Below are 21,985 nucleotides of genomic sequence, written 5' to 3' on the forward strand. Positions count from 1 at the left end.
ACTAAATCAAGTGCACTCCGCGGTTCACTCTTGGTTCAACAATACATCGTTGGCGTCATCGAAAAACTCGAGCAAACGTTTTGATGTCGGTGACTGCTTTTCTCTAAAAAATGACTATCACTGCGGTAAAAATGTTTAGCATTAATAATAGGCTGATGGCCATAAATGGTAATTTAATCGTTTCAAAAAACTTTTGCCATATATTTCAGCCTCTTGAAGAAACAGCGAGATAGAAAAGACTATTTACAAGTACTGAAATGCTTAGATGCAAGCTTTATACAATTCAATTTACTCGAGTCTTGAGCGGTGCTGATGGTTTGATTTTTCATCCCCGTGCGCGTGTACATATAATACGCAGGCGCGATTGCGTTTCATCGATGCAATCGCCGAAAAACTAGACGATGTAAATTTTCTAAAATTTAATAAGCCTCGCGCGCTTGCAAGAAGTAAGATCTCTAATATGTATACGTAAAGCCTCGTCTTGGTTAGCGCAACGAGATCACGCACAGGTGGCCAGAAGACCGATGGTCACGCGAGCCTCCGCTGTATAGAATATCGGATCCTCGCTGTAAATAAGGCGGCGGTGGCAACGCGCGAGCTTGGCAAACTACCGCCGGCGCGTGTGGATCACTGCCTGTGTTGTTGCGCTGCTGCAGTATTTGTGTGTGTGTGTCTGTGTGTGTAAGTGCGTCTTTCCGTGAGCGCGATCGTGTTTCGCTCTGCGTTAGCTGCTGCCGCTGCGCGTGCATCGCTTAATTGGCCGCAGAGCGGAGCGTATACAACACGGCCCGCGCGCGCATACACAAAGCTCGCTACCAAAGGAGTAAAAAAAGTCCACCGGAGAAAAGTTGATTTTCGCTCGGAGATTATATTATATTATTGCGTGATTTTGGTCTTGTGCGCGCTTGAAGCTGGGAAAAAGTAGCAGCCGCGCGGCTGCTACTAGTAGTAGTAGTCGTAGTAGTAGTAGTAGCTCGAGTCGTTGTAATTGCTCGTTTTTCGGTGCCTGACTGGCGTGGATCGACCGCGTTCCTTTTCGAACTCGAATTTCCAAGCCGCACTCGCGCAGGTGCATACGTAGATGTATATAAACGCGCGTAATCGCCCGGGGAATTATGCGATGATATTATTACATAATTACGATGTTAGAATTTGCAGATTAACGACCTTATATTGCGCGAGCCTATTCGGATCATGCGCCGTACGCTCAGCCGTACTATATTTGCTGCTCATAATATGCATGCGCGACGCCGGAAATTACACGTTCGCGGCCATACAGGGCTGATTAACTTTTATCGATGATTAGCAACGGCGCTGCCGCTGATGCGCAGCTTCGCGAACTTGAAAATCTGTAATAATGTCGAGTCCGCAATCAGACCCTGCGCATACGGGACATTATTTGTATAAGGCCCCGGCGAACGTTCAATTTTCCATCATCGCGTGAGTGATTCCGCCCGACGGGTGGTCTTTTTTCGACGAATTCGCGTATTATACATGCCTCCTGCCTGCATGTATACGCTCGAAATTATATCGCGTGCTAATTCTGCGCGCCTGACCAACGAGCATCATCATCGAAGCTCGAGATCTGCTTCTGCTCACTCTCGGGCGCGCGCACATTGTAAATTGACGAGTGTGACGCGCGTCGGCAGCAGCAGCAACGTGTAATCTCATCGTTACCGAACGGTACATTCGCGAATGGGATGCGCCGATGTATAGCAACGTTGGGCGAATTCTTGGAAGTACTGCGTGAATGATTTGCCCTCGTGGCAATTGGAGCAGCGTTGAAATTCACGAGAACGGAGTAGAGGCGTTGTCACCCCATTTAGGTATGTTATTTTTCACGAAAACACCCGATCATTCGAACGTTACATTTTTAAACATGGAACCCATATTTTTTGTTGAAATGCCTCCTGCTTGAATGGTAATCATAATTGCAATGATAATTGAAAATACCCTACCGATGCAAAAATTATACACTCTCTGATTTTGCTAAATGGATTTTTGATGACCAAAAAATAAAGGGAAAGTTGAAAGGGAAAATTTTCGTATAATAAACGATGTGTAAACACTTATAATGAATTAGTTCCTTTTTTTTCTTTTGTTAACTTTTCAATTTCATGAATTAACATTCCCAAGTTAATTACTAGTTGCAATCTTGGTTGCAGAATACTGAGCAGATATAGGTATATGAATAATACGACACGATACGAGTCGGCAAAGTCACTCGCGTTGGGAAAAATGATCCCGTGATAGATCAACGCCATTATCCAAAAATATATCGACGATAATCGTCAAGAATCTCGCCACTGCCCATTGAAGCGATGTTTGGCCCAATTTGTTCTGGGCATTGGCAGGGACCGTTTGATGTATGAGGTCGTCGGTTTTGAAGAATTTCTTCACCAAATCGTCATATATAATTTTATTGCAACCAAGGGGAATAACAACATCATTGATTAAAAAGCATGACACACGCATTTCATTTATACAATTATTTTCCCTTTGCCACTTGCAGATTCACAGAAAAATGTACTCGCCATCTAGTGGTGAAGGTTGGCTTTAATTATAATTGAGTTTTAATACATTTTTTGTAAAATTTATGCAAAGACTAAATCACTATTCAATCATTACATACTATATCATCAGATAAAATTTACCGATCGTATATAATACCGCGAACTTTTTTGCGAAGCTAATATCCAGCTCGAGCTTTAGTTTGCACCCACGTGCACACCCTATAAGATTCGCGCGTGCCTTATTACCAGTCCGAGTCGTATGCACACGTATATAAACGTACTTACGTACACATATAGGATGTATCTTATGCATTATGCATTGCGCACGAGCCGTACGTGAAATCGGACAGTTTGAAAAGGAAAATTTTTCAACTCTCTCGCACTCTCGAGCGTTTTGATGAACGAGCGAATCGTGAGCTAGCGCGAGTTCTCGCGGGGGTACGGCCGTTCGTCTGTGTGTATGTATGTGTGTGCACGGGCTGCAAGTCCCGCACGTATTGGGTTACAATTTGTTGAACCGACGCAGCAGTTCGACGTTACACTACGTGATTTTTCGCCCAATAAGCTCGCTCGCGCACACATCCTCGGAATCAATCAACTTAGCGATCGATAATTCATCATCTCGGTCGCGCGCGCATTTTTATGAAAAAAATAAAAAAGCTCGCCGAGAGTCAGCTGCGTACTTATTTTCTTAGTAATCTCTCTACACGTACGCATACACGCTTGCACGCTTTTAACAGATTAACATGTTAATTTTGCGCGCGGTAAAATTCTTACCGAGCAAATAATTAAACTTTCTTTCATTAATCACTGCAGCAGCTCTCTGTCAGAGATGTGCGCGCGCGCACAAGAGTATCAAAAAATTAAAAAAGAAAAAAACCCCAAAGAAGTCGTCGCTCACGTGCTCGAACACGTGTATATACGCGGTGCACATATACATTTCGAGCCCCTTGTAGAAAAACGACGTCGCGTTCGCGCGAACAACCAATCTCACGCTGTTATCTCATTCTCGCGCTCTCGAGCTGTATCTTATGTACGCACACGCACTCGGCGTATTATATCCTCGTGGCGCCTCGGAAACAAACTTGACGAATCACCACTTCTCTCCCTCGTCCGACTCCGAACGCGTATTACATACACACATACGCGCGCACGCGTACATAGAATACATACGGGGGCTTTAAAAGATGAACATGCGCGCAAAGAGAAAAAAGTTTTTTTTCAGTAGAAGTAAATCGCAAAGCTCTCCCACGGCTGACTCGCTACTCCGGCTCTGCGCCGCGTGCACAGTTGTCTGCATGTTGTGTACGCGATAGGCTTGCAAATGACCCTGGCTGACCTTTAGAAAACGAGAGAGACTCTGCGTGCGCAGGATGAACTTGACTAGCTAGAGCAATAATTATTATGCCCTGTAAGAGAGGAAGAAAGAGAGAGAGAGAGAAAGAACGAGCGAGACGCATTGGTAGACGGGCACGCTTGTGCAGGTGTTCGCCTTGCGAGCGCGCGCCGTTTATACAATATATACGTATAGGATAGGATTTACGGGTATAAAGAGGCAACTTTGCCGAGCGCGCACGCATATAAGCCGCTGCTGCTGCTGCTGCTCGAGCAACGAGAGACTATTCTGATTGGACTCCAAAGAATTTGGATTGGAAACGGTAAAAAGTCGCACCATGCGGCATTATAAACTTGCACCTCTCGCGCACCCAATGGGCTACTGAAAATTTACGATCGTCCGAGCCAGCCGCAAGTGCAACGTATATGTATACGTAGACGCGCGATGGTGCGCACGGGCTTTGAAAAACGAATAAATCGAGGGCGCCGCGCACTGCACATGGCTTCGATCCGGTGCGTTTGTGTGCAGGGAAACAAATTTGTCGCGTTTTATCTGCATGCGAACTCTTCGAGAATCGAGCGGCGTACATGTACGTTTCTTATCGGCAATTGAGTGAAAAGAGAGACACTAAAATTGATCCGTCATCGTCGTGCATAGTCTCGGAATAACTTTTTATCTGTATTATTGGTCAAATCAAGTTGAAGTCATGTTATTTACAGGTCAAGTGTACCTGTTAGAAACTCTTAACATTATGTGGTTAGTTTTTGACAAGTAAACAATTTATTCGACATTAATTTCAGCTTATTTCATCTGCAGTGCTTTAACTTATACAAGTTTTTGTACTTTACCACTTACAGATTTACATATTAAGGAACTCGCCATCTAGTGGTGGAGACTAAAAGTGGTATTATCGTAAAGTAGTATTTTCATATTAAAGTGGTCGAAAGCTCGTCTGAATTTTTTCAAAAACATTAAAATGATCTTGCAGAATGCGGCATGAATATAATTGATCAATAAACTTATGCAATTACTTCGACTTTGCTACTTGCAGATTTACAAATAGAGATACTCGCCATCTAGGGACGAAAGCTAAAAGTGATATTTTCGAATTTAAAGAGGTTGAAAACTGATCAAAATTTCGTTTAAAAATTGAATTGATACATTTTCATGAATGAAAATTCTAAAACTTCTACAAGAGTGTTTGTATTAAACACAAGAAACAATTTTTTTTTTAATTTTTAAACTGTACTACACGTATTAATTTAAAAAACTTTCACATTTCCAATTACTAAAATGATTTTCCTCTTTTGCCTGATTACGGACTTTAGGAGCACTAGCCTCTCTCGGCTTATCCGCAATATTGCACACGAGACGATCGGTATAATTAAATGATAAAATGCCGCAGCTACTTCGTATCGCATTCGGGCGTGTGGACCAAAAATACGCCGCGTACGCTAGCTATACGCGACTATTATCTTGTTATTCGCAAGCGCCGAGAGGTCGCAGATTAGAAAAATTCAAGGGAGGCTTGCCGTATGTTCCAGCAAAATTTTTTTTCTTTATGCCGAGTCACTTCCACTGTACCACGTGCCGGCACTGAGAGCGATTACACTTTTATTTTGGCTATGTATTGATATTATCACTCCGTCGAGATGCAGTATACACTGGCTTTCGTTCGGTCGTCCAAGGTTTTGTCCAGGCGATTAAAAAAACAGAAAAAAAAAAAAAATAATCGCGCTGCGGATTGAAGACAGAATTACTCGGGTGGCGATAAGTAAATTTTAGTCGCATAATGAGTAACAATTGATGGAATATGTGTGGCATGTGTACCAAAAGTGCTGGTGCACAGATAGCAAGAAAAATATCCGCAGACAGATGAACTCGAGAACCGAGATCCAATCCATCGGTCTGTAATTTTCACGCTCACGTGTGCGGCGGCGGCGGCGACGGCGGCGACTAAGACAGCGTGTAATTACGCGGCATTTACGAAGATAACTAAACTGAAACGATGCCGTAATAATCATGCAAGTCTCATTAAACGATCGGTCGTAATAATATTGTGCTCTGGCTCTCACTCTCTCGCGAGAAGTCAGTAGCGATAAATCGATTAGTCGTTCATTCCAGATCGAACCGACGCTTATTGGCAATTTATTTATATACATCCAGCAGCATACACCGAGTGATCTAATGTACTGATTTCCTTCTCTCTTCCTTTTTTTCATACAAAGGCGACTAAACATGGCGGGGCAAAGAAGACTCGACTAATCTCGAAAGACACGCGGTCGCCGCATGATAATAAAGTCGCACGCAGAAGCAGAAGCAGCAGCAGCTTATGCACAGATTCAACCGTGGAGCGTTTCATAAATTTCGCTCACCCTCGTGGTCAAGTTCTATACACGAAACTCGTAAAGCACGCGTACACCTCTATATACGCGTGTATATTATACAGTGTTATAATGCACGTGTGCGTCCGGCCTCGACTCGTGCTCGAGCTCGATGATCGGCACGCACCGTCACACATGCAACGCACATGCACGGGCGCACACGCTTACCGTAATAATAATTATTTTACAAAAGCTTAGCAACGCGTACACACACACACACACACACACACACACACATCCGAGTGACAAAGTGATTGATCGACGCTTGTACATATAATACGCGAGCGAGAGCTGCGCAGTGCACGCGAATCTCCATCGCCGCGGCAGTGCAGTGCGCTGCACATCGCTAATAAGCGATGCAGCGCCGAGCGAAGGGTGCGGGAGAGAGAGAGAGATTTGCGTCAACGAGAAGAGGCCGTGGAAAAGGCGATAACGATAACGAGCGCGCGCTCTCGAGTGCAGTAATACGTGCGAGCGAGAACGAACGAGAGAGAAAAATTGATTGGATTTATATTTTTGCCGGTTTTGCGTCGTTTCTCCTCTTCTCGGCACCTCGCGCGCACGGGACGTTTATTTTATGAAGAGGAGAGAAGCCTTTCGTGCTCCGTGTGTCAGAGCAACGTTTGATGCGTCTATATAGTTGTGGACCGTGGCTGGCTTAGATCGCTTTATTATGAGATCTTTTAGCGATGAAATATATTCGTTTTTACGAGGCGATGAATCTGTATTATTCTAATAACCAATTGAAAAACACTCGAGGCTTTGGCGATCAAGTATTTTTGAAGTTAAACGTTTTATTTTTATCCGTTCACGAGGCAATGAATAGCCCGCGTAATTGCGTGCTCGATATACGGCGAACTCGGCCCAGGTGCGCTCTCTTTTTTGTACCGTTATCAATCACGCTCAAGTTTTTCCCTGAATATCGATTCTCTTCTCTCCTCTTTTTTTTTCTTTTATTTCGACGACATTGAGTAAGAGCCGCGGGTTTACAATCTGCTCTGCAGCAGCGAAACACGAGCGAGAATCACGGAGTGCAGCAATATCTTACGAAATGCAGGCCCTGCTCGCAAAACAACGAGGAGAATACCAGCGAGAGAGCGAGAAAGAGCGACACACAGTATGTGCATGCGGTGATTTACTTCGATTACGCGAATCCGCTAAGCGCGAAGAACGTATACGTACGAACGCGAAATCAGCCCGAAAAAAGAGAGAGAGAAAGACAGCAACAACAACAACAACAACGAATGGTAAATAATAGACGTTGAGTAACGAATTGCCACGGAGATTAGAGAGAGAAGCCTCAACGACGAATCCCTCGGATTTTCGCGATGCTTTGTTTCGATAATTTTGCCAAGATTAAGGCCCGTGACATCCCGTGTGTCTTTTTTCATTTCTCCTCTTTAATAGAATATGGTTTATCTTTATAATAGTCGCGTGTGCGGTTGGTGCACATGCCTCGCATGCATATACACACACACACATACACCAGCTCTTTCTCGTACATAAGCTATGTGGGTGTCAGCGCGCGAATATATACCGTCGACAATAGTTCGCGATTCGACACACCCCGAGAGCGCACACGCCAGCTCGCGGAGAGAGATAACCCGGATATTTTACCGCTGCGGTGGCTCCTCCCTTCACCCAACGGCTGTTCATTGTTTTATATATGCCGTATAATAGTAGTGCACCACGCACGCACATACACACGTACACGAACAACCTTGCTCCACTCGCTAAACCATATATTTTAGCGTATAATATAGTATCTAGCGAGCGTAACGCGATCTTCCTTTCTTTCTTTCTTTTTTTTTGGTTTTTGTTGAATGAAAAGTTTCAATGAAGCTTCGGGGAGCTAACTAAATTGTATTTATTTACAAATTGATTATGTATTTACAGAATTATACTATTTGTTAAACGTTCATTTGCACAGACTTAAAAGTAACAATTATTTTGTACAACACGTGACTTTGTTTTCACCATTGGAGATAGGACATGGGATTTTTACACAACCAACGAAGATCATCGTCACGAGCTTGCAACAGTCTCGCACTAACCTACTATACATATTACGCGCTACACACGTCGACGAGTTAAGAAAAAAAAGAACACAAACAAACAAACGAAGCACTCATACACTACACGGTGAAAGCCTGCTTTCTCGAGCAGTTCGCGCCGTCGGCGTCCAGCACGTCGTTAAAACTGCACTTGCAAACTCGCCTCAGACTGTCGGCGGATCCGCCGCTCGGCACCGCGAAGCAGTACTTCTCGCAGCCGCCGCGATTGTCCTTGCACGGATGGTCCTTGCGTATCTTCTGGCTCTTGTAGGCGACGGCGACGATCTCGGTGATGGGCGCCTCCTCGTCGTTCACCAGCTCGTAATCCGTGTCCGGGATCTCGCTCGACTTCTCGATGCGCCTCACCGTGTTGCTCTCCGCCGCCTTGTAGTACACGTAGTGCTTGTCGATCGCGATGGTCTTGGAGGACAGATCCGACTGGCCGTAGTACACCCGCACGCCGCCGATCGTGCGCACGTCCTTGCCGTCGAGATTCGAGTGCTGTATGCGATTTTTGCCCGGCAGACTCCAGTAGAGTCGGTCGCCGTGGAAGTCCACCACCATGCTGGCGATGTGGTAGCGGCTCTCCTGCTTGGGACGCTGGAACTCGACGATGTTCGAGCCGTCCAGGTGGGCTCGTAAGATTTTGTTCTGCACGCCGTACCAGAAGCTTTTCTCGACGAAAAACAGGTAGCCCTTGTTGGGATGCACGGCGAGGGTCGTCAGCTGCGATCTGTCGTGAATGACCACGGTGGGGTTCCAAGGATTCTCGGCGTTCACGGCTATCATAAGGCTCCTCACGCCCATGATGATGTAGAGATTCTTCGTGACCCAGTCGTAGGCGACGTCGCGAAAGTCGTCGTCCTGGTCGAGTATCGACTCCCAGTTGGTGTCGTTGAGCCGCACCTTGTACAGGCGCGAGTGATCGACGTTGGCGATCTTGGCCCAGTAGATGAGGGTGCCGTTGCGCGCGTCGTAATTCAGGCCGCCCACCACCGACTCGGGCCTGATCTGCTCGGCGTACTTGCGGTCCACGTGGTAGTTCGTCTGCGAGCTGTTCTCGTGCTGTATGTGACAGATGCCCGGCAGACTGTTGGTCATGAGGAAAAAGTTCGGCCTATCTTCCACGTGCTTCTTGTCTGCGAAAAATGCAACGAAAGAGCCGATTCGTTACTATATTGGAGCAATGTGTGCATGTGACGCGTTGCGCTCGCCGAGCGAGATAATATTATGCAGAAGCTGTTTATCGAGAACTATAATTCAGAGAGAGAGCGCGAATGACGCGCGAACGTATGTATATTAATGCATGCAGCACGATGTGTTTACTACTCTTCTTTTGACGGACGTCTAGACGCCTTGAATGCGCCATCCTGAATGCACCGATAAAATGTATTTTTTTCGCGTTTACATTCAGGCTGCACGTACGGATGATTGAAGTCATTGATGAATCGATAGAAAAAATAATCACCGAGTATCACATCGTGCCAAAGCCTACATCAATAAACTTTGTGAAATAAAGAAAAAAACTTACATTTGAGATCGCATCCATGCGAGTTGACTGCGTTCGCGAAAAATTCACTGGACAACGAGGCCGACGCGACAACGGCCAGGAAAATCGGCAGTACTTGGCGTTGTTTCATCGTGCTTTTCGTACAAAAAGTGCCAGAAATGTGTGTATGCACAACGAAGATTCGAGACTGTACGCGCGAAGAAAAAGATATTCGAGCGAGAAGCGGCGCGTCGGTTATATTATATTGCAAAGGCGACGACTCGCGCTCCGAGAATGAGAGCTTCTCTGTGAATCGGTACACGTTTTAAATAGATTATAATACGCGAGCGTGAATGTGTGCGTGTTGTTGTACGCGAGTACGCGCCTACCGAAGGGGTTATCATCGCGTCTTCGCCGACGCTCCGCTCGAGAGAGAAAGAGAGAGAAAGAGAGAGAGCCAATTGATATTATATAAATGATGTTTTGAAATGTTTTTTTTGCTCGGTTTATACTATACCGAGTATTGTGTACGCTATCGAGTATCTCGAGCCCCGCGGCTTCTATCTTCGTGCGAATCGTGCGCGAAGCTGGCAGATACATACAAGGCGAACGGGGGGCTTACATGGAATCGTTTTGGAATTTCCAAAAACTCATAAAAAGCGTTTCCGAGCTTTTATAATAATCACTCGTTCTGCGCTTACGCCGCCGTTTCCCACTTTTCGCGCAAAAAATTTCGATGTTATTTGTGTACAACGTCTATCGCGCGCAGTAGACGATACTCTTGCGAACAACCGTTTTGCTCGCGTGTGGCATAATGTTGTGTGTGCGTACGTGTGTACAAACGAGCTGTGTTCGGAAAAATTGACGTGGTTAATGACGCATGCTAATGGACTAAAAACGTCATTATACGAATGCAATTTCGCTAATTCGAATACCCTTGAATGATTCGAAGGAGAAGAGATAAAACGAAACGCCTATAGACAACCAAGATTTATCGATATCATGGATGCTATGTGACCTACTTATTATATACGTGCACATATATCGCCGCTACAAATCATCGATGCTGCATACGAGTGTGCAACGTCGATGTTAACGTATATATGCCCACATCATCCCATTGTCTTCGAGATTTCGCTGTAACGTCGCTCGATGTGTGTACCCCTTCGCAAAAATATTCTCCGCTGCGCGATTTTTCCCCGCCGCGCTTGAAAAAAATTCACTTTCGTTCTTGCGCGCGCGCGGCGGAGAACATTTTTTCGTTTTTCATCCTTGTATATACCCGGCGTAAAGTCGCGCGCTAACTAAGTGTTTTCTATGCGCAGCCTCGGCACACGGCGCGCGCGCGCGATCAAGTTTTCGAAACAATAAATTAGCATGCGCGCCGAGGGGATTTTCCGATGCGATCCGAGAGAGAGACTGGCCGTTTGCATAGACTTACAGCGTGCAGTCCAGAAGGAGAACAAGGCGTGAGATTGTCTATCGGGTGCACACACGACGTGCCGCGCTACTACCACCTCGTGAGGCTTCTCTCTTTCTCTCTCTTGCTCGTTTGCTCGCTCGCACAGCCTAACGAGGCGTGGAAGAAGAAATAGGAAGTTTCGCGGATGTCGCAGTGCACACATACACATACACGCGCGCTTACAAGACGATTATTATCGATGATCGTGTGTGTGTGTTTGTATACCCATATAATATAAACATGAATAGACGAGGAAATAAAGCATTCAACCTCCGATTTTTGAACAGTAAGTCGGATTGAGATGCGGTTTTCGGCATTCGATTCGGGAGAGCGTCTAGAAACTTTGTGAACAAAATTTATGAGGGACAAATGAAAATTTGCACCCCGGGGGTGCAATAAACGCATTTCAGGGATGCATCTTGAACTCACGACTTGGTCAATATGTGTATTTCACTAAATATCGGTAAAAATGAGTCTAATTTCTGCCCTCGGGGGTTTTTGGGGTCGCTGAAAACGAATATCACAACGAAAATGTACCACGATGTACTTGGGGCCCAGGGTGACTCTTGTATACCTCGTCTCCTGGAGTTTCATGGTAATATTTAAGATATCTCGTTGAAACTCGTTACTCAGGGGTTTTTGGGGTCGCTGAAAACGAATATCACTGTGAAAATGTTCTACCATGTACCTGGGGCCCAGGGCGGGCCCTATATACCTCGTCTCCTGGAGTTTCATGGTAATATTCAACATATCTCGTTGAAGATCGTTACTTAGGGGTTTTTGGGGTCGCTGAAAACGAATATCACAACGAAAATGGTTTCCAAAGTATCTGGCGCCATGTCAGGTATTATACATTTTGTTGTTAAAAAAATTTCAATATCAAATTTATCAATTCTTGTTTCACCGTCATCTGAGTTAATTGAATTTTCAAATGAACCTGGGAATTTCCGTTTTTTCATTTCACTACCACTGATAATTGTCTTTATATAATTCAAACGACATTTTTCATGAATTTTCACACTAGTTTCATCTTGAATGTGGTTAAACAGACCGTCATTTTTAGTTTCCGACGATATCTTGCATATACTAGCAATCCCTCTCGTTTTGACATCTTTTAATACATTATTAACATCCGACTTTAGTGGCCAATTTTTCACGTACTTGCAAATCACGCAATCTTCGTCGATATTTACATTAGCCATTCTATAAAAATGTAATTAGAATCAATCAACGATCACAAGAATTTCACAAAATATTCTCTAAAACGAGTCGATGAAAAAAAAAAATTTGTTTCAAAATTAATATATGAGAAATTTAATGAAATGGACAACTTATCTCATGAAAGTAGCTTCAAAATAGTGTGATACAGTTCAAGTATATATCAACATTGATAAAATCGTCACTAAGCACTCGCTATAACTGTTGAATATTTCGTAAAAACAAACGAAATTATTACAAATCCACAAATTAAAGCATAAGATTAATTGACCATATCGACTGTAAAACTGTATAACAGTAAAACTCGAATGAAAACATATACTCTTATTCTCTTTGTTATTGTTATTACGAATGAAATTATCAAAACCAACTTTCAAAATTAAAAGTGATTTTTGTTTTATAACTTGTATACAAACAACCAAGCGAAATAAATTAAATATTTACAATACAACTTTAGAAGACAAAATGATTAGGGCCCGCCCTGGGCACCAGGTACACGGTAATACATTTTTACAGTGATATTCGTTTTCAGCGACCCCAAAAACCCCCAAGTAACGAGCTTCAACGAGATATGTTGAATATTCCCATAAAACTCCAGGAGACGAGGTATATAGGGCCCGCCCTGGGCCCCAGGTACATGGTAGAACATTTTCACAGTGATATTCGTTTTCAGCGACCCCAAAAACCCCTGAGTAACGAGTTTCAACGAGATATCTTAAATATTACCATGAAACTCCAGGAGACGAGGTATACAAGAGTCACCCTGGGCCCCAGGTACATCGTGGTACATTTTCGTTGTGATATTCGTTTTCAGCGACCCCAAAAACCCCCAAGTAACGAGCTTCAACGAGATATGTTGAATATTCCCATAAAACTCCAGGAGACGAGGTATATAGGGCCCGCCCTGGGCCCCAGGTACATGGTAGAACATTTTCACAGTGATATTCGTTTTCAGCGACCCCAAAAACCCCTGAGTAACGAGTTTCAACGAGATATCTTAAATATTACCATGAAACTCCAGGAGACGAGGTATACAAGAGTCACCCTGGGCCCCAGGTACATCGTGGTACATTTTCGTTGTGATATTCGTTTTCAGCGACCCCAAAAACCCCCGAGTGCAGAAATTAGACTCATTTTTACCGATATTTAGTGAAATATACATATTGACCAAGTCGTGAGTTCAAGATGCATCCCTGAAATGCGTTTATTGCACCCCCGGGGTGCAAATTTTCATTTGTCCCTCATAAATTTTGTTCACAAAGTTTCTAGACGCTCTCCCGAATCGAATGCCGAAAACCGCATCTCAATCCGACTTACTGCTCAAAAGATCGGAGATTTGGCCTTTTTTTGTGCTTTATTTCCTCGTCTAGAAAACTCCGACTCGCAGCTTGGCGGCTTATTTAAATTATCTTGTTAACATGAGGTTTTAAGCTGGTTTTACAGGATGAGATGGATGATAGCGTGCGCCGTTGTTAGCGTCGAAGTGCACTACTATTTCGCCGTTTTTGCATACACCGCGCGATGACGAGTTGGTGCGATTGCGCACCTTTGATATTGATATTGTTAATGTGATAAAATAGAATTTTTTTACTAAACATCTTCGTTTTTTTTATTGTTGCAGGTGAGTACATGAGAAGCATTGGAATGCATACGAACAATTTTCGTAAGTAGTCTTCTAAACAATATTCTAAGCAATAGAAAATTTTCGTTATCGTTCACGAAATTGAAAAATATATAAAGTAACCATATGCCACAGGGTAAAGCTGATTTTAGTTGAACCAAGCAAATTTAATTGTGAAGCGAGTTTAAGAAGGTGTAACAACTATCGTTAGTAAGAAAAGATCAAGTATAAACAAAGTCCATAATTATTCCGTCTAGATGATATCTTGTATACAAATATACACAGCATATTGGTTCTCGCATTTAAAATCCAAATCAATACAAAGTAGTATCTATCTTGAACGTTTATTACCTGTGTAAGAAGCAAAATTCAAATCAAAGTTTTAATTTCTTCTCTTTTTCAACTTGAATCGTCTGCATTTATCAAAATCAGTAAAATTGAACGTAAAAATGTTAAAGATGAAAAGATCGTAATGGTAAAAATAAGTTTTTACACAATTAATGATGAATTTTTGATAATCAACAAAATTTGATGGACGAATAAAAGAGCAAAGACAACGTCGTATGTGTACAAGCGTATAATTGAACAGATACATCATGCATGTCACACCTATTCAAGAAAAACAAAAAGACTACGTTGACGAAGGGTGCCAACAAACATTTGTACAGCAGAGCCACTTGAAGCAACACAAAAAAACAGTTCATGAAGAACCAACGAAACACATTTGCGACCTATGTCCAAAAGCTTTTAGAAGAAAATATCAATTGACAGTTCATCGCAGAACTGTTCACGAAGGACGGAAAGACTACGCATGCAATGTGTGTCAAAAAACGTTTTCAAAAAATCAGAACTTAACACTTCATTTACGAACAGTTCACATAGGACGAAAAGACTACCAATGCGATGTGTGCCATCGAATGTTTACACAAAATCGGAGCTTACAGATTCATCACAAAATTGTTCACGAAGGACGAAAAGACTACTTATGCGACGTGTGTCCAAAATCGTTTACACGGCAACACAATTTATCGCTACACAAAAGATCAGTTCACGAAGGACGAAAAGATCACATTTGCGACATATGCCAACAAGCGTTTACATCAAAACAGCACTTAGAAACTCATCGCAAAAGTGTTCACGAAGGACGAAAAGACTACATATGTGATGTGTGTCAAAAAGCATTTTCACAAAAAATCCATTTGACGAGACACCAAAAATTAGTTCACGAAGGACGAAAAGACTACTTATGCGACGTCTGTAAAAAAGCGTTTAAAACTGATCAGCACTTAAAACGTCATTGCAGAACCATTCATGAAGGACGAAAAGACTACGAATGTGCCGTGTGTCAAAAAACATTTTCACAAAAAATCCATTTGACGAGACACCAAAAATTAGTTCACGAAGGACGAAAAGACTACTTATGCGACGTTTGTCAAAAAACATTTTCTGATCGGAACAATGTGATGGTTCACAAAAAAACGGTTCATGAAGGACGAAAAGATTACGTATGTAACGTGTGTCAAAAAGCATTTGTAAGCAATCGCAGCTTACAGACTCATCACAAAACCGTTCACGACGGGCAAAAAGACTACTTATGCGACGTGTGCCCAAAATCGTTTACAGCAAAACAGAACTTAATACTTCATCTCAGATTAAATCACGAAAGACGAAAAGACTATGAATGCAACGCGCAAAAAGAAAAGTTTGATAGAATACAAATGTTGACATCACACCACAAAATGGTTCACGATGGACAAAAGAATTACGAAATGATGCGCGAAGGTATCGATAATCACAAATGCGAGCAATGTCAGAAAGCGTTTGGCAGAAAAGAAAATTTGTTGATGCATATAAAAGTTCATCAAGAGTCAGTTGAAGAGACACGCGATTTATATGATCAACCTTTGCCTGAATTATCTTCCCCGATGAGACACTTGATAAACCCCAAATAAAACAAACGTTTTGTACTATTCATTAAGACAAAAAACAACGAGAATGCGATGTTTGCCATGAAAAATTCTCTCAAAGGCGCCAATTAATGATGCACACATTTGCTGTTCACCGAGCGATTACATGAACTTTATGAAGATGTTAACCAACTCAACAAAGTATAAATGATATAAAAAATTGAAATTTTTCGAAACATTTAATTAATTAATTCATGTACAATATGTATTAAAATGGATAAATAGATCTGTATTCTCTTACAAAAGCGGTGATACGAAAAAAAAATTATAAATAACAACGAGTGATGTACTCTGCATCATTGACGTCAATTATTATGTCTGTACTATTAATAGATGATAAAAAATATTCATAAAAATATTTGCTTACATTCTGAATACACTGGTGGAAGCCCGTATAAGATAGGCGTCGTGTGTTTTTGTTATCATATAATGCAATAAAAAGGAATGGAATCGGATTCACTAATTTTTCTTGTCACCATTATCTTGCAAGATTTAATAATTATATTATTAACTTATCGTATTATAAAGTCAATTGTTTCTAAAAAAACTGAACAGATTTACACATCAAAGTGCATCCTTTACATAAGATGGCAATGATAATTAATCAAGATTAAATAAATCTTTAAATTTTATATTTACTTTGACTAAAGTCTCGAACAATGTAACGTTATAATGAGTTTTACGAGCGCCAGTAGCTGAAAAAAATCAAAGCAAGTCTTAAAGTAAAAATAAAAGTCGTTTAACAAGTATTAGTATCCGCATGAATCATCCTTTTTATAATCGATCCTTGCATTCAATATAATTTGGTTCCATTAAATTGTACTGCAACTCTAAATCATTTTATAGAACATACGCATGCATTTAGCTCTCACCCCCTGTGAAGTTTCCCAATAATGTCCGAGCTTATTGTTGTGCCGGGTTCTCACTGCGATACGCTCGCTTGCCTCTTCTCGCGAGCAGTGATTTAGTAAACAAATTTGAATGATCGATAGCGGCCGCTACGGCTGCGGATCGATTTTTCTCTTTAATGAATCGACTTTTTGAGGCACGAAAGTGTTGGCTCGTGGATTATTAATAATTTGCTTGGCCGGACCACGCGCGCTCCACGCTGCATCGCGTTACCTTCGAACAACCGTGGGTCGATAATGGATTTGGACTCGCATGCGAGTCTTGTTTATTTTTCTTCGTTGAAGTATCTACTCTCGCAGCAAAAGTGGCACTATCTCACGCTTTAATGCTAAATGATACGTCAAATCGCCGTTTATCGACGCTATCGTTCATATATCATTTTACACACGAACACACTCGCGCAGTACACTGTTAGATACTCCATAATCATACGCGTCTCTCTCTTTTATTTTTTCATTGTTTTTTTTTTCTATAAAGAAATACCAAAGCTCTATTCTCGAGCGTAGTTTTTTTCAGCCAGAGGAGTATGTATAAAATCAATGCGCCAAGAATCTATCGGATCGACAAAAAATGGAATTGTTTCAGTCGAGCGCCAACGTATATTGAATTGATACAGCGTATACGTAGGTTATATAGCTGCAGGGACTTTGCGAAATGCCTTCTTATATGTGCGCAACCCTGAATAAATACGTACATGTGCAGCCTCCGCACACAGGAGAAAAGTAAATACACAAGGAAACGGCTACTCGAGAGAAAGCCTCGGAAGAGAGCTCGAGATATACTGCGAATCTTCTGCGTCTTAAACGTGGAATTTAGTAGCTTTTTTTTTAAAGCTTTTATATTTTATAATCTAGTATTGTGAGTTTAATTTTTATGGAATTTTTGTGTAGCCGGAAAAATTCTCTCTCTTCAACGGTACACTCGCACTACCTATTGCCTTTTTTTTTATTTATAAAATCTTTGAGTACTATTTTCAGGATGAAAAAAAATTGTCTTACGCTACCGCGCTCTTGCCAAGCGAAATAAGAGTAAAAGAAAAGTCAGCTCGAGCGCGCGCGCAAGGACATGAAAGAACGAAAGTCCGCATTGCCGCGCAATCAGTGCCAACGCCTTCGAAGCGTGATGGATGAACCCCCCGTTTTTTTTTTCATCCGAGACAAGTACGGCTATTATTCAATGCGCGATCGGAGAAAAAAAATATACGTATTACTGTGAAAAGTTTCGGAAACGGTACGACATTATCATTTGTGAAATGTTTACTCAATATTATCCGTGCACGCTTTTGCGCATATAATGGCCTAGATTCGTATATTATTATATTTCCCGCCGCTTGCACTGCACGCCATATACACTTTTGATCTAAATAATATGGGATATATAAACAAACTATTTACAAAATATTCCACTTCTGCGCTCGGCTACATATATATGCGCCGGGAGATGAAATGTCACGAATTGAATAGCCCCGCGGAACGTGTATATATGTTTATATTCGCCACTGAATGTGTGGCGAAGTCGACGTTTCTCACGGCACTTGCATACATAAAGCCCAGAGAGACGGAGAGAGAGAGAGAAAAAAAGTCATTCGTTTTGATCGATTCGAGTCAAAAGCATTTCATGGCGCTCGATGTGTGTAACGTGTGTTTGTGCTATGCAATTCAATCACACGATCTCATAAGTTTTGCCTTATAAACGGTTTCGTTTTACTTTTATTGCATATATAGCACGCTGGTACACGCACTTAATGTTGCAGACCGTATAATATACAGAAGACTTGGCTGGGCAAATTTAGAAATCTTACGAAATCGGCTGGTGCACAAGGCGCGCGAGCTGCTCATGCAAATGACCGTATCGATGCTATATCGATGTACACACACAAACTTTGTGGTCTTTTACGTTTCGAGAGGCGAGAGACAATCGATGCGTATGAACGTCGAAATACAGATAGAAAAATAGGCGATTTTTATCCTCTGCGTAGAAACTAATTTGAAACGTCGACCCAGCTTATGTAAAATGAAATCATAGAGTGAGTACGCCAAGCACTGCTACATACATGCACCGCACACACACTGGCACAGACTCGTATCCGAGCACCACCACGGAATATATCCTATATTCCTGCCACGGCGACGCGATGAATAACTTAATTTCGACTCGTGTATACACTAATTGTGATAGCAAGCGATACCTTCTCGTTTAGGCTATTATACGATGTATAAGCAACGCCGAGCTGTTATGCAAATCTATCATTAATTAAAATCGATCGGGCCGCGGTGCAGCCTCGCGCGCATGCTACACCGGTCGTCTATTTGTATAGATCGAGTACGTGCGACGAAAATGTTGCCTCGCTTTTGTTTTTGCCTTTTTTTCTCTCTCTCTCTCTCTCTCTCTCTCTCTCTTTTGCTCTTTCTTTTTTGTCTTTCTCCTTGCGAGCTCGCGTCGATGCTCTCTCGCGAACACATATTGTTTTCCTTTTTGCATATAGATACGAGTCCCATAGTGGCGTGCAGAGAACCGAGCTAATCAGTATTATACTAATGACGATGCTTGCCTTTCAAATTTCTTCTGCATACGTATTGTACGCGGGGGGGATGTGCTGCCGATTGTGCGCGACACAGTGGAGTAGTGACCCTCGAGCTGCTTTAAAAGTTAAATCGCGTACTTGAGCTTTTGCCATTTTTTATCTCGTTTAACTATTTAATGCCATGCTGTCGAGCTATTTTGCTTGGCGTATGACATTGAATTTTGAATGTTTTCATCCAAAGTTGCGGTAAAAAATTATTAATTCCAGATTGCGCATCGTATTTCTGATAGTATTATAAAATTATCTACCAGTGTATTCAGAATTTAAGCAAACATTTTTTATGTTTTTTTTTTATTATCTATTAATAATATATGGATATTAAAATTGACTTCAATAATGCAGAGTACATTGCTCGTTGTTATTTATACTTTTATTTTGTATCAGCACTTCTGTAAGAGCTTACAGATGAATTCATGCATTTTTAAGTTTTTAAATGTATGCATTAATGAATTGAATATTTTATAATAATTCAATTTTTCTATATCGTGTTTATTATCAAGACTCTTCATTCATTTGTGAAATTTTACAATTTTATCCAACCAGTAAACTGCAAACATGTGAATCATTAATTGGCGTCCTGGTTAATCACAAGGGATCAATGAAGGAAAATAATTTAGACCAAATTTCAATGAATACAAAATAAATATTTTTCAGCTTTGTAAGCTTAATACAAATACATTGACAATAACTGCTTCATAATTAAATTACATAATATTATCAACACAAATTTCTTGCAATCTATTTGCCAATGAAAATAAAATTTTTTGTGCTAGTTCAAAGATAATATACCGGATAATACATTTTAGGCGCGCACGCAAAATTTTGCATAAATATACATCGTCAGCGTATTTTGCGTCTCGACTTGTATTCACATAACGCGCAGCGACCTCGCTGGTACTGCCGTAAATGTATGTGTTGCCGCTTCTTACACAGCACATAAGTGTAGTCCACTCGTCGTGTGTATATGTAATACTGCCGTATAGGAAGAAGAGCATAAGGAAGCAGTGTGTATGCGCTTACACGGTACAAAGAGAGGATCGGTAGAAAGAGAGAGAGAAAAGGTTAAAAGTACCGCCACGGCTTGTCGCGTATGCTTAACTGACGCTGCACCCGCCCCGCAAGCGCAAACGGCATGAAAGTCTATATACTTATATACATAGTTGCGCGATAAATCGTTCCGGCGCGTTTGCAAAGCGACGAACTATTTCCATTATGTGCTTTTTCGCAATGGCTCTATGTGTGTGCATGTGTGTGTGCATGTATATGCTTCTGAGGCATTCCTTTTTACCCTTTGCTCAGAGAGAGAGAAAGGGAGAATATACTTCGACGCTACTACACGTGGCACCCCGTCGATTGCTCACATTGTCCATTGGTCGACTTATTTTATTTTATATTATGTAATTCATTTATAGAAGTGAATTTCTTGGTATGTCTTAGAAAATTACTTAGGCTAGATGTATTCAGAGCTTTAAACTACTACTATGCGGATGAATCCAATGAGGACATTTTTCCTTTTATTCGTCTATATATTTTCCATCTTTTCGCTGTACAGAGCAGTTATATTGCCAAAACAATTAAATAGAAACGAATTTATAAATTTTGGAATTTTTCCAATATTAATTTGTGTCAGTCGGAGGTAGCTGAATTTGGCAAGCTTTTGTATTCAATCAATCTTCAACGTATAAGTAGCCGAACGAAATGGAAAAATAGATTATATTCATAAATCACCGAGATACCGGCGCTCGTTCGTAAAAAAAAAGATTATTTCTCCGGGTTTTCATGCTGCAACTCCGACACTTTTACTTAATGTTAAATTTCTCAATACTTGACACGAACGTGAAATTCGCTTCCAAGTGCAGCTTTCGAATAAAATTACGCAGCTCGCAAGCTTGATCGATTCGAAACTCTTTAATAATTGCCGATAAGCAATTTTCACGCTTTTACATGATCGATGTTTCGCGGGAGGTCTTGACTACCATTTAAGGCCCCTTTTTTCCTTGGACCTAATGGCGTGTTAATTAAAACGTTGAATTCCATCGCAGTCATCGCCGCCGTCGCCTGCACCGCGAAGAAATTAAAATTGCGTTATTAATCTATCTTGCGAGCGACTGGAGAACTCTACACTCCGCGCGCACAAAAATCCGATCGATTCTGCTCGCGCACGATTGTGTGCCCCTCGCGTCCGGAAGGCATTAACGCATGCCTTAATTAAAAAAAGCCTATTTATACTCAATAATTTGATTCTCGCATGGGCCCGCTCATACACGTGTGCACGATGCTCCGTGTATAAGCTTGAAAAATGTTTTCCACGAGCGCGCGCAGTATATATCGGAAAAAGCTCCCACGTATAAAGTCTCCCTGTCTCGCTCCTCGCTCTGCCGAGGCACAACGAGGTATAAGTAATTGATAAAGGCTGAATGCAGTCGCGGAGTCTTAATCCATCGATTT

At 41.8% G+C, this 21,985-nt stretch overlaps 3 protein-coding genes across 4 annotated transcripts in view; 2 read left to right on the plus strand and 1 right to left on the minus strand.

Moving 5' to 3' along the window:
- The window catches only part of LOC106660164 (dendritic arbor reduction protein 1-like), a 299,915-nt gene that overhangs the window by 254,767 nt on the left and 23,163 nt on the right, over nt 1-21,985 (plus strand). Inside the window, exon 5 of one of the 2 annotated variants that reach the window (XM_023459314.1) lies at nt 14,078-14,119. The exons of the other annotated variant lie outside the window; for it this stretch is intronic. Coding sequence (XP_023315082.1) covers nt 14,078-14,119 — 42 coding nt within the window. The remainder of the gene's footprint in view (nt 1-14,077; nt 14,120-21,985) is intronic. 2 annotated transcript variants of the gene reach the window in all.
- Nucleotides 8,071-10,056, minus strand: LOC106660165 (low-density lipoprotein receptor-related protein-like). The gene is made up of 2 exons (XM_014383027.1): nt 9,819-10,056; nt 8,071-9,426 (listed from the first exon to the last, which is right to left on the minus strand). The coding sequence occupies exons 1-2, from the start codon at nt 9,925-9,927 to the stop codon at nt 8,369-8,371; spliced, it is 1,167 nt and encodes a 388-aa protein (XP_014238513.1). The 5' UTR covers nt 9,928-10,056; the 3' UTR covers nt 8,071-8,368.
- LOC106660163 (zinc finger protein 501-like) lies at nt 14,328-16,480 on the plus strand. Its single transcript, XM_014383025.2, has one exon. It carries the CDS (start codon nt 14,674-14,676, stop codon nt 16,027-16,029), a length of 1,356 nt encoding a protein of 451 aa, XP_014238511.1. The 5' UTR covers nt 14,328-14,673; the 3' UTR covers nt 16,030-16,480.

The sequence above is a fragment of the Trichogramma pretiosum genome, unplaced genomic scaffold (genome assembly GCF_000599845.2).
Source record: "Trichogramma pretiosum strain Unisexual culture from Peru unplaced genomic scaffold, Tpre_2.0 scaffold44, whole genome shotgun sequence".
NCBI classification, from domain to species: Eukaryota; Metazoa; Arthropoda; class Insecta; order Hymenoptera; family Trichogrammatidae; genus Trichogramma; species Trichogramma pretiosum.

What these genes read in the sequence shown, in the direction of transcription:
- LOC106660163 (XM_014383025.2), top strand. Translation starts at nt 14,674, where the DNA reads ATGCATGTCACACCTATTCAAGAAAAACAAAAAGACTACGTTGACGAA.
- LOC106660165 (XM_014383027.1), bottom strand. Translation starts at nt 9,927, where the DNA reads ATGAAACAACGCCAAGTACTGCCGATTTTCCTGGCCGTTGTCGCGTCG. An exon ending in GCATGGATGCGATCTCAAAT is followed by an intron (nt 9,427 to 9,818) that starts GTAAGTTTTTTT and finishes CATTTTTCGCAG; the next exon opens with ACAAGAAGCACGTGGAAGAT.